At 45.4% G+C, this 19,317-nt stretch overlaps 3 protein-coding genes across 4 annotated transcripts in view; all 3 read right to left on the bottom strand.

The window, feature by feature from the left end:
* atxn1a (ataxin 1a) overlaps positions 1-2,772 on the bottom strand; it is a 92,018-nt gene extending 89,246 nt beyond the window's left edge. For both annotated transcript variants that reach the window (XM_035620016.2, XM_047330002.1), the window contains exon 1: positions 2,355-2,772. The gene's annotated coding sequence lies outside the window, so the exon portion shown is untranslated. The remainder of the gene's footprint in view (positions 1-2,354) is intronic.
* Positions 2,773-2,913: 141 nt separating this feature from the next.
* On the bottom strand, positions 2,914-6,605 carry fam8a1a (family with sequence similarity 8 member A1a). The gene is made up of 5 exons (XM_035620021.2): positions 6,126-6,605; positions 5,375-5,495; positions 5,064-5,187; positions 4,384-4,523; positions 2,914-4,166 (listed from the first exon to the last, which is right to left on the bottom strand). Exons 1-5 carry the CDS (start codon positions 6,577-6,579, stop codon positions 4,022-4,024), a joined length of 984 nt encoding a protein of 327 aa, XP_035475914.1. The 5' UTR covers positions 6,580-6,605; the 3' UTR covers positions 2,914-4,021.
* An 11,149-nt stretch (positions 6,606-17,754) lies between these two features.
* fabp4a (fatty acid binding protein 4a) lies at positions 17,755-19,317 on the bottom strand. Its single transcript, XM_035621375.2, has 4 exons — positions 19,152-19,317; positions 18,780-18,955; positions 18,552-18,653; positions 17,755-18,046 (listed from the first exon to the last, which is right to left on the bottom strand). Exons 1-4 carry the CDS (start codon positions 19,222-19,224, stop codon positions 17,993-17,995), a joined length of 405 nt encoding a protein of 134 aa, XP_035477268.1. The 5' UTR covers positions 19,225-19,317; the 3' UTR covers positions 17,755-17,992.

Here is a 19,317-nt window from a genome sequence, read left to right as displayed (position 1 = left end):
GCATCCTCCTTTGTCTTCCAGTGACAACTCGGGCTGCCGCGTGAGCGCGGGGCGGCGCGAGCGCTTCTGTTTGTCTTTGGCGTGCGTGTTCGTGCACTGAGAGTCTGTGACAGAGAGCAAACAGAGAGAGAGCGGAGCTGCGCGGGGCATTTCTTGTATAATAAGCGAGCGCTTTGGCGGGGCTGGTTGAATTTTAATAGAGTTCTGCGGGGTATTCCATCGCCTCTGGTCCCACGGCTCAAAGATCAGAGAGAATTTTCAAGCATGGTGTCCCTCAGTCTCTCTCTCTCTCATTCTTCCTCTCCCCCCTTTACTTCTCTTCCCATTTCTACACTCTCCATCCTCACTGATTTTGAACTCCCCTTTCCAATCCTTTCCTTCCTTTTGGGCCTTTTTGTCTCTCTCTTAATCCCTTTCTGTCTCTCACACTTTCTGTTGCTTTCTCTCCCCACTCTGTCTCCCTGTGAAATTTGTGTCAGAGCCACTCGAGGCGTAATTATTGCTAAGCCTCTCTCAGCTCCCTGGCACAGAGAACAACTCATGACTCTCAGCATAAAAAAACTTGCTACTGAAGGACAAAATGCTGGGGTGAACTTTTTCAAAATCATGCACAACGGCTGACAAAATGTTTGGATAGTTTTTTTTTTCATGCACAGAGATTATACAACAGAAAGCTAATTTGCTCACTGCCTCACAGCCATTTAAGGAGTTCAGTGTTTTTTTCTCTCTCTACAGATATGTAAGTTCTACAAGATCGGAATTTACGGGAGATGTTGCACATTTATCATTCAGACGGTGCATTTACATAAGTTCAAACGCTCCACACGTGCACTAGACCACGTGTGGGGTGCCAGTGTAAGCTGACAAGTTGATCTACCGATTCTTGAAGCGAGTTTGGACGAATTGAGAGAAAAAAAAGCAGAGAGATGAAATTCATTTACCGAATACCAAAACAAGGGAAATCCCCACTGCCACCTCAACAGTAAGGACAGAACAGCGCTAGTAGAAAGTCTTCAATGGGGCTGTGATTTGTGTTTTGTTTTTTTTAATTTGTGAGCATGTTGGAGTGGGAAAGTTGGCATGAGACTGGTGATGATTACTAATTCATTAGGATTAATGGTTACTATTTAAAAACCCACCATTCTGAGGAGAGCCGAGCGAGCGTTCTTCCTACCGGGGACCGTTAGACAAAATATGCCCCTGGCTTATCTTACATGAACGTGGCTCATGAAAATTCAGCTCTGCAGCGATTTGGCACTGGATATCGTTGAGTTGGTGGAGTCATGTATCATGTTCTTTGTATCTAAATAAATTGTTGTGAACACAACTTGCTTATACTTATTAATTATCTTTGACCTCTGAACAAACACAATTAATTGTGAATGTAAGGGCTATTTTATCAATACCATTATCTAGAGGTGATTAATCAAAGATAACTTGCTGTAGATTTCATTGGCTGCTCATCCAAGAAGAGCACACCCAAGAGAAAACCTGATGCTGTATGAACTTCTTCTTTTTTGCCAAAGGTAAAACAGTGATTGTTTTTTTCTCTGACCTTCGGCAAAAACCACGTCACACATTTCTGTGTATGCATGAGAAATCACTCAACAACAGCTTAATCAGGGTCTGATGACAGTTGGTTTTTGTGCTCCCAACAGTCCCGATGAAGCAAACTCTAGTTTTTGAGGGTTAAACTGTTTCTAAATAATAGATTTAACACTACTGAATAGTTTAAAGGGTGTAATTCTTCCAATGATTAAAAAGGGTTGCTAATGTATGTTAAAATAAGGCGACTTTAATAAAGTCGCCTTATTTAAAAAAAATAAGACTTTAAATGTAATTCAAAAAAGCAGACACTATGTATTTACACTGCTTACACATTTTTTTCTTCTCATCTCCAAGTACAACATTGCCTTGAGTGACCTTTGGCCTACTGAGCTCTCGCACACCGATAATTTTTAAGAGATGTCACTCATTATAACATAGAAAATATTGTCGGAGGATTAAAAGGAAAGTCTGTCACGAAAGTGTACGTGCGAATGTGCTGTGTTCACATCATTAGCTGGGCAGGGTTCATGTTTGAGATACACCTGACCACGACCGTAAAATACTGGAGCCGTGACGTGCGCGACAGGAGGGCAGCGTGTCTTCTTACATGCCTTCGATCCCCTATGAAAAAAACATGTGCTTTTCTACCATTACCAATTCATATCACCACATCCAGTGACTGCAGTCCATTTCCACCTGCTGTATCTAGGCCATGTGCTAATCTGTGCGGACCAATGTCGCCCCCATGTGGCAAAAAGTGTTGTAGCAAATGCAGTTCAAGAGGAAGAGGAGTGTCGTCCACTAACCAGAAGGTCGATGGTTCCATCCCCGGCTCCTCCAGTACGCGTGCCGACGTTTCCTCGGGCAGGGCAGCAAAGTGCTGTGAGTGGTCGATGACACATGAAGAGTGCTTTATAGATACAGCCAAACCAATACCTGGGTTATGAAATTATCTTTTCAACATAAAAAAAGCAATTATAATGATTTAAGAGAGTCTACACAGGAGACACGGACGCTATAAAATCAAATATCAACAACCAGCATATTCCCACTGTAGATTTACTTCAGTGTAAACACTGCTTAAGGTTGAAAGCCTAATATTGACATTAAGGTGCACACCACATGCACACAATTACCTCTACAGGTCTTTAAAGACTAATCCCTTTCATGCTGTAAATACAGTTGGTGTATCTCCCACATTCTCAGACATGACAGAGGAAATTAAAGTCAATTATATTTACTTCTCACTTGCCGTATCAGCGAATTAGCAACAGTCTCCTCTCTGTCCCACTGTTAATAGAGTTGCCTTCCCTTTTTTATATTGTAAATTAATTCCCTACTTATTGATAACTTTTTGTACAATGATCGTGTTCAAAAAAACGTTTTTATTGGTGAGGATATAAATTATTTTGTAATAACGACTACATCTAGTGGTATGTAAGCAACATCAGTTACCTGTTATCTCGTACTCCTGCACACCATTCAACGACAGTTGTCTGACACGAGACGTGAAGTGGTATTTAAAAATGTGACTGAGACAAACAAAAGTTGCCCTGAGTCACAAGATTCAAGTCTGAGGACAAAGAATCTGAGCAGAAGATTCTCTCTCTCTCTCTCTCTCTCTCACACACACACACACACACACACACACACACACACACACACACACACACACACACACACACACACACACACACACACACACACACACACACACACACACACACACACACACACACACACACACACACACACACACACACACACACACACACACACACACAGAGTTGTTGATACATTTCAGCACAGCAGAAATATATTAAAAAAAACAGTACTATCCTCACATATCCACACTAACAATGGATAGAAATATGCCAGGCATTTTTTCTTCAGTATGAGTGCATAAGAAGAATCACAATATAACACAAAGATCATAAGCAAGCCAAACATACGATTCCCCTTGGTTAGTCTGAGGAAAATTAAGAAATGGTCCCTGGTACAGCCACTGGGCGTCACCAAAGATCTCAAATCCTACACTCAGAGGATGATTTAAGTTTTGGAAAAATAAATAAATAACACAACATGAAAAAACACCTGTTATCAGTCACATGGTATGAGGAGAAGTCTCAGCATTTCCTGGAAACATTGGACAGCACCATTTTATAGACTCAAACCATCAAAGGTCACAATACTTCAATGGTTTTCCGTATTTAAATTTATGAACCAGTGTTAAAGAAAACTTAATTTTGAAAAATATATATATTATTTTTACATTCCAGGCTTAATCCAATGCATCACAGTTTAAGTGCAATCCAAGTTCAAGTTGATCTAGTGCAGACGTGGGCCAGTGCATCACTTTTTTGCTGTTATTGTAGTTGTTGTTGTTGTTGTAGTTGTTATTGTTGTCGTTTGTGACGGATTCATATTTAATTACCCCCTGCCAGGTATAAGAGCCTGTTGCTGCTGGGAGAGGCTATGTCCCCCCTCTCCTCTGGACAACAATGGTCCCTGCCACAATGTCGTACACAGTCCTGTTGTGCTGGAAGAAGAGGAGAGTGATGAAGACGGGAAAGAGGAAGGCGATGGAGAAGTTCTTATTTAATGCCCGCACTGTAGAGCTGTGAAATTTAAGAAAAAGGGAGACTTTGGTTAGAAAACACCCAAAGAGATGCTGTACAGACGACTAGAGGCATAGATTTGTGATTTAGACTCCACGATAGATTCTAGGTTGCACGATAAAGTGCATTTCTAAAAGTTGCACCCACAGTACATGTATCTTAACACAGTGTGCTCATATGCCATTAAAAAAAAGTAGCTTATACAGTGATCACTCACGCAGAGAGAGAAACGTTAGACGCTGGGACCACAAAGACTCGGTTGGGTCGGACCAGAGTGGACGTGTCGCACGTCACCACCCGCAAGCCAAGCAGAAACTTCCCTGGCGTGGCACCACCAGCGCCCCAAATACAGATTGTCTGGAAGGACAGGAAATGAATTCTCAGGTTTACACAAACAAGGTCAAAAGCATGGAAGCAAACATGTTGTGTGATCGGTCTGTGGCCTGAATGTCCCAGAGCTGGTTCCCATGCACCTGGGAAAAAAACAAGCCACTGATGCATGAATTCATCTCAGGCAACTATGAATGCAACATTGCATCACTGTCCTGGGAAACAATGTCGTGCCATGGAGCAACTGTGAGTCTGCTCGAGTCGTCTCATTAAGCAAGAGCATGTGACAACGAGGCAGCTTGAAACGTGAATGGACAAAATGTGAGTCACAGTTCTTCTATTATACACTATATAATAATATTACACTATATATTAATATTGATCAGGTATCAAGTTTTTTCATTTAACCCCTAACAATACAAAACAATTACTATAGGTTCGATTTTTTGTCAGCACATAATGTAGATGATTTAAAATTGATGTGATATTCTTTCCGAAACTTAAATATTGTACGTGTATTATTTCACATACCCCGGCATTATCAAGGCAGTGTGGAACGTGACCCACCTCATAGACGCACACCAGCACCCTGTAGACCAGAGCCGCGGCCATCATCTTCTGCAGGTCCTCCATGGACGTGTTCTCGTCAATCTCCTCCACGATGAATTGGGTGACTAACTTGGCAATGTCCCTTTAAAGAGGAGAGAAAGAGAGAGAGAGAGAGCGTTTTCCTGTGTGAGGACGGATCTGAGGAAACTCACAAAAACTTTTTTGTGTTTGCATAACTGATCCAAACAAGCACCGACTGAAAATAAAGCTAATTGTTTCTCGTGTCGTCGCTAGTTTTTCAAAACTGTTTGCATCCAAACGTGTCTCACTTCATCCCACTCAGGTGCATGACCCACAGCACGATGGTGGCCTTCACACAGAACAGGATGAAGAAGTCCACCGTCTCGGCCAGGAACCTCTGGAGAGGAGAGGGGATGGTGTACTCTCGGCCTGTGGGGCGGATGAAAAAGTTCACTGAGCATTTCTTTCAAATTTATTCGTCATTCTGCATCAGCATACTTTATAAACTCAAGTAAATATACTTGAACCACTGACCAGTTAACGTAGGTCACTTTGCAAGTACACACTCTTAAGCATATAAGCTTGTTTTCCACACTTGAGCCTGCTCCCCTGCAGACTCGTGACCTAGCTGACACCAAGTAAAGCCCTCGCTTTTCGTTAGGTTTGGTCCATAAAATGTCATGAAATCGTTACAGAAAAGTGTTCAGAATCAGAATCAGTTTTATTGCGAGGTAGGTGACAGGTTAAAATAAAATAGAATAGAAGAAAATTAAATTAAATTAAATTCACACTATTTACAATAAATTTACAATGTATATCGGGGTCCGAAAACTGAGGTCATGTTTTGCTTCCGTCCACACACCAAATATGTTGCGTTTATTGCTCAATTAAATACATTTAATCCGTTTAATGTTGACTTTTTCATGAAAACTACTCAAACCGATTGATCGATTATCAAAATACTTGGCGATTAATTCAGTGGTCGATCACTCATCGATTAACTGTTGGACCCGTCACACTACTGGACAGCCCTTCGAATGAGCCCGGCCGGTGACTCACCTGCCTGAGGCGCCGGGTTGACAGTCTGGTCCTGGGCCGAGCTCTGCGCACCACCTGCCCGGTCGGAGGAGGCGGGGAAGCCGTGGGGATACTGCGGGTAGGTGTACCAGCTCCGCGGGTCAACCACCTGTGGTCCTCCGCCGCCGGAGTTCGCGGTGGCAGCTGCGCCCGGCGTCTGGGCGCTCGTCCCCGGCGGAAGGAAGGGGCACGGCGGGGGGAAGGGGAAGGCTGACAGCGCGACCCAGCTCTGCCAGCTGGCGTGGCCGCAGTAGTACTGCCACATCCACCGCTGCAACTCGGCGCAGTACTCCGCCGTCGCGGTCGCTTCGGGCCGCTTTGCGCCGGTTTCGTCGCCGTCGCCAGTCGTCGTCGTCGTCGTCATCGCGAACATGTCTGAACCGGACGTCACACTCGCGCTGTGTGTCGTCGAAGGTTCTACGGCGGGATGTTCCATAATCCGTCTTCACTTCCGGTCGTTAGCTCCCTGCTGCTTCTCACAGCTAGCAGCTAGCAACTAGCAACTAGCAACAACAAGTGGTGGTTTCCAGATTAGTGTCATCGTAAAATATTTCGGTAATTCAAATAATAAAATAGTTTGTCATTTAAAATGTGTACTGTTGACTTTATCCGGTGCTGCAGAAAAAATTAAAAAAAATAAAGCCATCATGGTATGAAAATGTTTTTAAAAAATGCCCCCCCCTTCTGTCGATAATGGTACGATCCATTTAAAGGGACATCCTGTGTATTTTCTAGTTTGGTGGCTTGGTCCTCCACCAAAATATCACGACCTTTCGGTTGCACCACAAGAGAGCAGCAGAGGCCTATGAATTCAAAAACAAACACATTCCCTCGGTCACATTTCAATATAAAAATGATGCCTATTCGTGTCCACATTTCTTTTGACCATTTAGATGTGCTGCACGTATATCCCATAGGTGGGAGGTGAGGATTTTGGCCTGCAGCCACGTTTGGGAATCGCAAACATTTAAGTTCAGTGACAGTCGTCACTTAGGTCATTTGGGTGAAAAACTCAAAACTCTGTAAAGGCTCCTGTGGAAGTGGCTTTAGTTCAATAGACCTGCTGACCAGTCAGCTGATAAAAAGCTGTATTTCTCTCTCACTCTCTCTCTCTCTCTCTCTCTGTTTCTCTCTCTCTCTCTCTCTCTCTCTCTCTCTCTCTCTCTCTCTCTCTCTCTCTCTCTCTCACACACACTCACACACACCAGGAAGATGCAGCCTTTCCGTTTTTTTGTCCCTCTTCCCCCATGACCCCAATAATCAGGGTTCACTCATGTATTTCTCCATCTCCCCCCTTTCTCTTATTTCATTCTACCCCCCTGATCTGATTAAAAGAGTGAAGGGGGGGGGGGGGGGGGGTTGTTATATTTGCTGACTGGACTGGCCCGACTCTGTGCGTTACGAGTCAGGTCTGCCAGTTCTAAAAGATTGAGCCTGGCCCGCTGAATGGAGCCAGTGAGGCGGACGCCAATCCGACCCCAATGGGCGTTATCCCTGTCGAAAGAAGCCATACGATGACTGTGCCCAAAAGTAATCGGGCCCAAATAAAAGCTGTGTCCGGCAAACGCTGACCCCCATAGAAACCCAACAACCTGGTGGGATTACTGCTGTGGAAGTATGTGTGTGTGTGTGTGTGTGTGTGTGTGTGTGTGAGTGAGTGAATACTGGAAGAGGGGTGATTGAATAGGGGGGTTTGTTACTGTACCAGCATTTCCCTCAAAGGTGTAAAGTAACTAAGTTCATTCACTCCACGTACTGAAGAACAGTTTTTAAAGGGGATGGCCAGTATTTTCATTTCGTTCAATTAATTGCTTTTGCTCCATCAAACTTAGCTCAAGTTGATTTCTTTTTAAACATTTACTCAAATACATCTGATGGCTGCAGTTGTTATGTAAAATACTGTACGCGAAAAGGTACAATGAACTCAAAAAAGATGATATACCCCACTGTTTTTGTGGATGAACTTATTGTGTGACAGATTTCAAAAACTTCCATTTGAAGGCTGTTTCGAAATGAAACCCTGTTCTCTTCTTTCCCCATTGGAACAGCGTACTGTCATTACCTTTCAAATAGTCGGCCACTGTTCAAGTTTGGATTAATAGCCATTTAAAGCCAATAGTATGCAAATACTATATGCAAAATACATCCCCCCTGATGGGACACCCTTGTGCTTTATTCTAACTCATATATCCCAGGAGCACTTGGGCCATTAAGAGTCAAGTTAACTGCAGAGAGACACTAATGGCAAACGACAACCTCCCATTTTTCATCTGCCGCAGCCTCACGATGGGACATTTACAAGCTTCATTTTTTCCTCAATGTCACAAGGAAAATGCTCCACTCTACCACGGCTGCTCCTAAATTGCTCGCCCTGATGATTGCACACGCACTCGATGTGTGCCTGGAAGACCGGACCCCGTCGCTCCATTTATTTCATTTTTGCCCTTTTTAGAAAGTCTGTGAATGTGAGGCAGACAGAACGGTGAAGGCTGTTCACTGACCTACAAGGTACAGTACACACGGCTCGTGGAGTTCCTGTGAAAAAGGTTGCTGTGTCTGTACAGGATGTGCGCCGTCCTCCCAGACATACACCGAGGGAACAAGGTCAACAAATAACCCTAATTGCTTGAAAAGAATGTGTATTTTGTCTTATTGTCTATTCTTTTCCCGCAAGAAAGGATTACGGATTGCATTGGATGAACATTGGCATCTGTTGGCCCTTATTTATTTTATTGGTGGGATGATTTGGAAGGTTTTTCATTGCTCATTGGATCTAAGTGTCTTGAATTATTCAGCTATAGGATGTTGGGGAAGTTTCTTCCCCTCTTACATGAAACATGACATTTTTGATTAAGTGATCTTTTCTGCAGGCTTCCAGATCCGATTATTTAAACGAGCGACTCCCACAGTCATGTGGAATTTAACCACATTCGTAAGGAGGTTCTATAGATTACAGCATATCATTTGTCTTAGCAAGGGACTTGAATGCTGTGACTCTTCGATCTTCAAATGCATCTTTCAGATGAGTTTGTCAGAAAGCCCAGTGGAAAAATATGTCCACTCTTGTTCACGTGGGATCTCAAGATTTAGGTTTCTGCAGATTTGCCTTGATTCTATTTTTTTTGGTGCTGGCATGTTGCCTTGTACAACCAGGTACTGGTTTAAGTTCTTAAAGTGCACACAAAGGCGAAAGCGCAGCGACTTAGCCCAGTCCGAGTGTGTCCAGTGGGTTGCAGGTTAAAGGAACGAACAAAGCGTTCGTCAGAGATTGTGGGGGAAGAGGTCCCTCACATCCTGTTTTGAGAGAGCGGAAAGGGGGAGCTGTCATGTGATTTATGTATTAATTAGTAAGACTGTTTATGTGATTGTTTTAACCCATCAGAAGGCGCAGCAACGACGGCATGTGCTCTCGAAGATTACGACTTCTGCGTTCCAAGGGGTTCTTTACAGTCTCAAACAGGATTAATCTCTTCAGAGACTCTCCAATGGTTACGCAGTCCTTCCTTTGCTGTGATTTGTGCTTCCAGATCAGTTCTCAAATGATCAATGTTGTAGAGATAACAAAACAAAACCAAAAAAACTGTGTGCAGCTGATGCAACTGGAATAAAGTTTTGAGGATGAAGAACTCCTTCATCCGCTGAGGCAGCGGAGGGAAGTCCCTGCTACCTTTGGCCCAGAGAAGAGAAAAAATCCCTCTGAGATTCTGTTGCTTTGTCTTGTGCATGTAACAGTGAGAGCCAATTAAGTGAATTATGTCTGCCTCCCCGGAGCCCTGACAGGAACACCCAAGGGGAGAGTACAACCGCTCCCCCACCGGCTCCTGCCTCCGACAAATCCCCGTCATCTTGTTCCTCCTCATTGCTTTAACCCCTTACCTAATTCCGTTTATTTCCTGCGTCTTTTAACGTCTCGGCATACTCACCTTTCCCCCCGCTGTCGGCTCACTGCGGTGAAGGGTCTATCATGTAACAAGTGGCAGCCCTCCGCTTCCCCTGACACCGCATTCCTTTCCTCTCCCCTCTCACCGTCAGCAGTTGTTTCTCAATTTGTCTCTTATTCATTTTCTCGTTCCTCTTCACAATTGCACGCCACCCGGCTCCAAAAAACCCTTATCTCATTGTTTGGGTTTTGCAGCTCGCAACTTTACAGTTGGGGTTCTCTTTCTCCCACCTCTTTTATCAATGCTGCTTCCCACAGCTCTTTTTTTGAAACAACTGAAAATCCACTGTGTCCTGAGTGGCCAGCACCAAACAGCGGGCAAAAATCTGGAACTAGATATTAATCGCAGCGGAGCATTTTGCCAGATATTCCTCTCGGGAGTTGGTGAAGACCAAAACAGAGCGAAAGTGTCCGAAAACATGAATTAAAGCTAATGTCGCTTTATGTTTAATCATTTGCCAACATGTCGACTATATCAACTTTGCAAGGTGAAAAATACATCGGTGTTGTGTTTTCAGCTTTTTGAAATGCCGTTTAATGGCCAAAAAGTATTGCAGGTTTATAGGAAAAGATTAAAATTGTAGGGTATCACATAAATGTGTACGTTGTAGTAGAATGAAAAAATTTCGTTTACTGCTAATAGTTAGAAATTATTTCCCAAACTATTTAAGCCTGTCCGACCGAAGTCCATTTTTCCTGCTGTTCCCCCCGGCCCCTAGAGTGACCATGTTCTTCAGAGGATGCATTTTCACATGCTCTGCAGTCCAAGCGATGACGCACTCATCTGTTGTCCGAAATCAGCGCGACAGCTTTCTGATGTTTTATCCCACTCTTGTTTTAATTACGCTGGTGTCAGGACCTTGGTTTTTAGTCATATGCTTCACTCTCTCCCCTTCTGCGTCCTCCCAAAACAAAAAAGTTCCTGACAAGACAAAGAGTGAACCTAGGAGCTGACCCACAGTGGCCGCTTGCTTGTTTAACGTGCAGCTGTGCATTGCAGAGAAGGCCGCCGGGTTCCTTCACGGTGAGTTTCACAAGGGCGTCGACCCAAACAGCTGTAAACCCGAAGACCTCCGATTTGTAGTAAAGAAATGGGATTGTCCGACAAATACGTTAGCTTTTTTATGTGCTTTTGATGATGTGCTGTAATAATCTAACTGTACATTGACAAAATGCTTATGACTGTCAATTGTCTTTCACCCGATGTCGCAGTGAACCTATGAAAACACAGATTAATGAATCTCACCTCAGAAGCCTCAGGAACGTTTGTTGTTTGGGTTCGTGCCAGTGAAAGGGCCTGTCTGTGAACCTCTTGGAGAAAGGTCAGCCTGTGATTGATGGCTTCTGTTTTTCCTTACCGCCTATCAGAGGCTGCGGTTTATCTCTCCAGTGCATTGTGGGGAAGTGCCTGTTGCCTGCGGCACGTCTCAGAGTTCCCATCGAGCCAAAGTTCCTGATGGCCCATTGTTGATTTTAGCAAATGTTTCCTGGGTCAAGTCCAACCTGTCTGTGTTCAGTGGGTGATGAAATGACACATCATTTACTTAATGTATACATATTGCACTGTTGACAAACTCAGATAATAATAACTCCCTTTTTGTTGACGCTATTTCCCTTTATTCTCTGGCCAAAGCAATTTGGCATTTGATGTTTGGAGATTCTCCAAGAAATTACTACTTTCTCTGTCCGTCAATATGAACCCTGAACAAATTCACTGGGAAAACGAAATATTTCAGCTATTATCAACGTTATAGTGAGACTGCAGCATTTGTTGGTGCTTGCTAAAATGTTTTGGTCGTCGTTGAGCGGCAGAAACGTCGCACATCGGACACCTAGCTCTGCTGTCTTCTCATCTCTTTCACATTTCTCAGCCTCGACATTCTTTGCCACCGAAAAAAAAAAGTGGGCCATTGAAACCGGGACAGACAAACAGCATAGTCTGGCCTTTAAAATACCAATACCCCTCAGCCACACCACCCGCATCAGAAGGTCAGTGTGTCGCAAGTGTGCCCATACTTCACTACGACACCTCTCCATGGCCTTTTTTTATCCAATCAGATTCCCTGAAACGTCGCCCCTGTTTGTGCTATCGCGTGAGGTGCAGCAGCCACTGTATTGTCTGGTACGAGTTGTTCTTCCGGCACAAAAGTAAAGTCAAACGTCTGACTGCAATGTCTGCAGCCATCCCCAAACGTCCCCAGCGTGCCTCTTTAACGGGTCACTCCTTGACCTAGCGGAATTTCAATGCTCCGTTTTTGGAAGTGATGAAAATAATCATTTTAAATGTATATTTTCAATGTGTAGTCAGACAGAATAGATCTCCTGTTTCCCTCATTCGATTGTGATTCATTGTTAGTGATGTGAGTTTTCCCCTGAATGAAGTTCGGTTCACGCTTTTCAGGCTGTGACCTCAAACCACACGGCTCTGCGTGTTACAGAGTCTCCGAGCTCCTTCTCAGGATGGATCACGAAGAATGCGCTGACGTTAACAAACAGGTAGAGAAGGATGCTTCCCGTCTGGTTCAACTCAGACACACAGGGCACGCTACTTTCAAGGATCACCCCATTTGCTCACTCCCCCCTATCACCCCGAACCACCCCCTCCAGATTACAGACCGCATGTCCTGTCGGACCCAAGTCGTGGGAGGAGGAAGGGCACAACCCTGGACTCAGCTGATGCTTTCTGGCTTTTTATCGCCAAAGCTGGACACTTCCCCGTTTCGGAGGAGAAACGCCTGTGCACAAACACAAGGACAATAGGGGCTGGCAGGTAAACAGCGTCTGCAGAAGTGCATAAAAGCTGGAGTGCAGAGCTCGGGGGTATAGAGTGTTCTCTGGGGGGAACCCATTGTGTAGGGTCTGGTTTGTATAGCTTGACTTTAAAGTTTTCCACCATCCTTCCTCTGAGCCATGCAGCCGCTGCCAGGGGGCCTCGCTCGAAGCAACACTTTGACAGGAACTCCCGGTGGGAAGAAAAGCAGTGATTCTTTGTGCTCTCTTTAAAAGGCTCGAATGTATTTCCTCATATACACTACAGGTGCCTTTAGAAGTTATATTTTGAGCCGTCTCTACATCCTTGCTTTTTTTAAAAACAGTTTGAAGGTTGATTGAGGGACCATTTCGCTTACCCCTGAATGACTTTGGCTCACTAGGAAAGGCTATCCCGTGCGATCATTTGGAGAAGCCTCGTACTACTCTGCTTTCTGTCTGCATTCTTGAACTGACTCCGACCTCTGACATCCCCGTGGAGTCCTGACCTTTAAATCCCTACACACTTTTTTTCCAACAGTTCCCATAAAAGTGCTGACAGAAAAAGAAAAGCAATTTGTGTTACACTTCTTCTTTCCACATCAGGAACCTGATGCTCAGATGTCATGAACTATTTTGTATTCATAGTTATTTGTTATCAGGTTTATGTTTTAACTGTAAAATGTCAAGCCTCAATTACATTTCTTTGTCACAAGGGTTTGATATTATCTTGTGAATCCTTGCCAACTTTTTCTTTAATACGTATCAGATTTATTTTTTACTCCCTAATCATGGTTTTTGCACATGCACAAGTAAATGTTAAAGAGGATTTAAAGGCTTACAGGTGGACAGAAGAACAAGCAGGTAGATGAATTGATGAATTGATAAGCAAACAGGAGCAGCCTCGAAGGAAGGATGGATGGAGGGAGTTTTAACAGCAGGTAGACGAACTGGGAATCCAAACTCCAAAAGGCAAAATGACGAGGATCAAACTGAAACATCAGGAGAACAGGACAAGAACAGAGGAACTGACAAAGACAAAGGGAAACACAGACACCATATAAAGAAAGGGAGGGGAGACGATGGTGACACATTACGGCAGGTGCAGATGACCAAGGTGTTGGGAAACACCAGAGGAGGGGAAGTGACCAACAACATGAGGATAACAAAAGGAAACTTAACAAAAGCAGAGACTTATAAACCAAAAGTCTCCAGACGTTTTGAGAGTGGGCAGAACCGTGACACTAGTCATGCCACTTATCAGATGCAGAATTAACCAACAATGACTTGATATTTTCGTTGATCCAAAACAGAGCTCCCTCTTGGAATCAAAGAAACGTCTCTCCGAGTGTCTGTGGCGACAACAGACCAGCCCGCCTCGGTGCGAACCAGACAGGCCCACACGTTGCACAACATTCAGACACTTGTTGAAGAAATCAGAGTTCACTCTTACGTATAACTGGATATGCGAGGTTCAGTGGGAAGAAAGGCTCGTTGCACGGCAACCAGTCCTCCCCTACAGTTCTGCGGAGGCCTCAAATGACATAGCTGTGCCCAGCTGTTTGGTTGCCCTGGGAGACTGCTCCTGGCGGCTCTGGGCCCCGTGGAGATGGATCGAGGTAAAAACCTGCTGAACACACAACGCCGTGAGTGAACGTGGTAGCATTAACTTCCCAGCAGCACCTCCTACGCTCGGTAAGACGTGTCTAGGTGGAGGTTGACCTCGAGGCCGTCTGCACCCACGAGCTGAAACCTAAGTTGATAAAAACACAGAGTGAAAGTGGGATTTGAGCTGTGGGAGGCACTTCTTCTTACTTTGACATCCCTGAAAGTTCACTCAAATGCAACAGCACACCACAATGAGAAAGCCGATATCAAGTTGTTGTGAAGCAAAATGTTTTTGTGTCGTCCTTTAATACTGACGCGTTGAGTTACACACGTACGTAGTGTTTGTGATGGGGAAAACAGCGTTTGTTTGGGGATTTACAAAATCCCTTCTCTACGTACTGTAGCTCACTTCCAAAATTCAAAATTTGTTTCATTACCAAGGAAATGATCCCTCACTTTTTTAAAACACGTCTCTGTTTAATTTACCAAATCATCCCCTTATCTTGAGATGTGGAGAAAAATAACTGCACAAATACTGTGTATTTCATAAAGAGGCAACAGATTCCGTGCCCATGGCAATATGCCGCCCCCGACACCACATGTCGTTCTCACTCACCGAACCCCCTAGTTCACCACTCAGTTAGCGAGGAGGCATTCGGCAGAATGGGAATAGGTTACCAAACAAAATAGAAAATAAAAATTGATTTCCGACTGACGTACAGTAGAACATCTGCTCAGGTTCGGTGACCGGTCGTGCGACTTTTGTGTTGTGTCGTCCATTCATCAGTGTATCTTTACGTCTACCGATAAACATGAAAGGCGTCCGCGTTTGACAGTTTAGGACGGGGACAAGCAGAGGAAGGGTGTCAACACCGCAGCTCAAGTGGAGCTTTCCAGATGTTACGCAAAGGATGTGAGTTCATTCTTCCCAGAGTCCGAGATAATCGTTCTGGACACAAAACATCCCCAGTGTCAACAAGATACCTTTTGTCTATCAGGCATGAGAACCGAACACACACACACACACACACACACACATACACACACACACACACACACGAACATACGCTCAAACGTACGCAAACAACAGCATTGCAACAAGGCGGGGAAGTTTACACCGTGGACTCACACAATGAGTCACATCATTTGTGCCATATTATTTCTATACCTCGGTTTATTTTCTTGTACATGACATTATAAAAGAATATAGTACCCGTGAGGATGATAACACCGAAACCCGGCTCCTCTCTGCCAGTGAACTCTCAGCAGGCCTCTCACTGCCTTCCTCTCTACCCAGCGGTTTCCTAATTTGCTCTCTGAAACCACCCTGCCGACGTGAGGTTTCACCTCTGGCGGCTGTGGGCAGCGGAGGAAGATCAGGACCTTTTCTTCCCGTTCTGTCCTGTTGGGCTTCGAAGAAATATTTTTTTCAGACGCACAGTTGTTCTGAGATTTTACTGATGCGTCGCCAGCTCCCACCGATTCACACAATGAAACTGCGGCTCATAGCCGAAAAATGCCACTTGCCACTTGGAGAAAGTGCACCGATTTTTTCATGTTCAGTTATTTTTTACGTTCCCAGCTCCAGTTTCCAGGATACATTTCAGATCATTAAGAAACACCCGTGGACACATCGAATCAAGATGTCTGAGATTATACAGGGAAGTGGAGATCTTGCCTCGCTCCCTGCAGTTATCCAAACAGAGTGACCGGGGGGACGGGGGGGGCGGGGGGACGGGGGGGCCGGGGGGGGACTCCCGCCTGTGGATCACAAGCACCGCACCTGTAAGTCTATCTGGAGCAGATGTGATCTTTTTCCTTCTGGCTGTGAGAAAAAACCGCCATGTTTTCCGAGTGCACAAACAGACGGAGCAGGGTTTATGCCAGGTCGCGCACAAAGCTTGTTCTTCCTGATTTGCTTCAATATCATAAAAACGTCATAAAACTGTCGGATACTTGTTCCCTCTAGTTTATCAAGTGCCGATTTTAAAGAGCCGGAAGCCAACCACAACAGACACTGGCACACTCTCTATGTATTTGGTTCTTGGGCAGAGACTAGCAGGAAAGGGAGAGAGAGAGGGACGACATGCAGCAAAGGGCCAAAGGTTGGAACCGAACCCGACCATACAATTTTAGGAAGTATTGCCCTAAACTGACACAGTGACCTTCTGAACCTTTCGGTTCGCCCGGAGGTCGCGGTCCCGCAGGCGACACGCTTTGCTTGGTCGGTGATCCAGCCTTGGTTGTGTGCGAGGATCATTTTTGACGCCAAGTTGCTTATCTTTCGCAAATGGACGGGAACAGGTTAAGTGTTAAGTGTATAAAGGAAATTGTACCTCCCGCTTGAACTGTGTCGGTCCAGTGCAAAGGGCCATGTAGCTGATAGTGCCGTGCTCTTGTTGTTTCCGCCATGAGCGATATCAACGGCTCCCGGAGCTGTAGAAAGTGAAACGCGTTTGAGGAACTAAAAACACAGCCAGTGACAAACTAGCACAAACTTTTGGTGACCTTTGCAAACCGTCCACTGTGACATTCTGCTCCACTTGGCATCCCCGCACAGGTTCAAACACCGTGCGTCCTCAGCGGTTGCCAGAACCATTGTCCGCACAGAGAAGGAACCAGAGTGTCGGCCCATAGTTCCACCTGCTTCGGCCATCAAGTCCAATCAGTGCTATCGTCTCCCCTTTTCCTGTCATGGGAAAGTGGCCGTCGTCTCTGGAAAAATCCCCCTCGCCACACACACACACACACACACACACTTGACCAGCAGCCAAAGGCGGCAACGTCCGTGGGGACAACCCGTAATGCTTTTAGGTTCTTCATATGTACGTACAGCTGCCAATAGATGGTGCGACGGGAAATGTTCGACCTCCCAAAAAGGAAGAGGGAATACATTTCCTCGCTGAACTCTCTGCGTGATGCTGCTCACTTCTACACGGAGTTCACATTCCTCAAGGAGCCCCATGCCGACACTCATTATATATCACCGCTGTTTGCTTCTGGGCCTTTAGGCAGGGAATACATTTTGACTTTTGTTTTCTGACCGGAACCAGGAAGAATAAAAGACCTGCACAAGCCACAGCAGCTGGAACATGTGAGCGCATGTGGAATAGTCATAGTGACGTTCACCGAGCACGGGGCGTAGAACCATTAAAGTCTGGAAACTAGCTTGTCAGATTAGGTGGTATGTTCCCATCAGGGTCAAACATGTGTGGAACAGCATTCCTCGTCATGCCCTGATGGCTGGACTGCTTTGCTTTTTGGACTGAGGGAGAAAAAACAACCTGTGAACATATTCGAGACACCGTTCTTGACAAATTTTTCATTCGTTTTTATTCAAATTCACCACAACAAATTCCAAATGAAACCAAACGGGTCATGTTGGAGAACAGAAGCACAGAAATGTGATTTTCGGAGAGCACAGTGAACAGGAGCGGGAGGAGCAGAAACGTGCCGTCACTTCAGCTTGGTGTTACGCTCATTGAACTGAGCCTGTCGTCCAGCAACGCGTCCGAGGGGCGAGGGGGGCTGAGGGTAGGGGACCCCCCCCCCATCACGCCTCCTTCATGTACGTCCTCACTGCGATCACGTCCCCCATTATGCATTTCTGTTGAAAAGAAAAAGAAAAAAGGATGCAGTTGTAAAGATGGTGAAGACCAATTCCTGCATACGTTTTTAGGGAGCAATTTCAGCCGAGGCGAGGATATTGTGCAAAGCTATATTGCTACAGGGCTGTCCATCTTTCTTTCTTTTTGTCTTTTATGATATAAATTACACTTTGGATTTGTGCATTTATAATATTTCATCCTGAGTTTCTGTAGTAGAAAGACATTTCAATTCATCATGTAGACCCCCATAGGACACACGATTCCCTTTATTTGGGTAGAGGAGTTGAAACGTAAGGATGAACATATTACAGTTGCACTGGCAGACTACCAATGAGCTCGTGATTTTAAAAAAAATATGCAAAACAAGCATTATCATAAAGTGATTGCAGACGACTGGAAAAAAACGTATTGAAGTCGTGTCAAAGTCATGTTATCCGATTATCTGGTAGCCGGATTTTGTGCGCAAACCCCCCACATTCAACATGTTTTTCAAACAATCCTCACCGCTATTAATTTTCCGTCTGCGATCTCCCTCTCGATGGTCGTCTCCTTGCCGTCCCAGCTCTGCTTCTGCACGAGCTTGCCGTTCTCCAGGCTCACCACGGTCTGCGGGACAGAGGGGACACAGAGACAGAGCGCGTGAGTCCCCGCACGGGGCGGACAGGAGCCCCGCGGGCTGCGCGCGGGGCCCCCGCGTTGCTTTTCGTTTGGCCTCGCACTGGGCCGACTGACCCGCGTCTTCCTGTCGTCGGCGGTGGTCTCGTCGAAGGGCTCGCCGAGCTTGAAGCGGACCTCGGTGGTTTTGAAGGTGCTCTGGGACTTCATGCACACGACCCCCTGCTCGTCCACGCTCACGATCAGGTTGGGCTTGGTCCGGTTCCCCACCTGGCGGGTGGCGAAGCCCACACCTGCGGAGATGCGCACAACCCAAGAGCAGACAATCCGTTCATCATGATACCCTTCATTACGCGCGCGTGTGTGTGTGTGTGGATGATGCAAATCCAATTATTGTGAGTCCATATCTCTGCTGTGATTGATTTTATTATTATTATTATTATTATTATTTTTCAATCAAATAGCCATAATTCACAATTCCTCTCCTACCGACTGCTTTCATGTAGTCGTCGAAGTTCTCGCTGGAGATCATCTTCCACGTCCCAACAAAACTCTCGACCATGTTCGCGGTGGTCGGTGTGTGATATCCTCAACTGGTGCGGCTCCTCAGTGGACTGACTCCGGATTCAACTCTGCTCCGGTGTGGGAGCGGGCT

The sequence above is a fragment of the Scophthalmus maximus genome, chromosome 22, assembly GCF_022379125.1.
Source record: "Scophthalmus maximus strain ysfricsl-2021 chromosome 22, ASM2237912v1, whole genome shotgun sequence".
Taxonomy (NCBI): domain Eukaryota; kingdom Metazoa; phylum Chordata; class Actinopteri; order Pleuronectiformes; family Scophthalmidae; genus Scophthalmus; species Scophthalmus maximus.
Note: the sequence above shows the minus strand (reverse complement) of the source record. Positions and strands in the feature narration are given on the sequence as shown.

Bases quoted from the DNA above. Each gene is read 5' to 3' on its own strand.
- fam8a1a (XM_035620021.2), bottom strand. From the start codon at position 6,579: ATGGAACATCCCGCCGTAGAACCTTCGACGACACACAGCGCGAGTGTG. The intron at 5,188-5,374 runs GTGAGACACGTT...TCCTCTTTAAAG, and splicing joins ATGCACCTGAGTGGGATGAA to GGACATTGCCAAGTTAGTCA. The intron at 4,167-4,383 runs GTGAGTGATCAC...TAAATTTCACAG, and splicing joins TCTAACGTTTCTCTCTCTGC to CTCTACAGTGCGGGCATTAA.
- fabp4a (XM_035621375.2), bottom strand. From the start codon at position 19,224: ATGGTCGAGAGTTTTGTTGGGACGTGGAAGATGATCTCCAGCGAGAAC. The intron at 18,956-19,151 runs GTAGGAGAGGAA...GCATCTCCGCAG, and splicing joins CGACTACATGAAAGCAGTCG to GTGTGGGCTTCGCCACCCGC. The intron at 18,654-18,779 runs GTCAGTCGGCCC...TCTGTCCCGCAG, and splicing joins CCGACGACAGGAAGACGCGG to ACCGTGGTGAGCCTGGAGAA.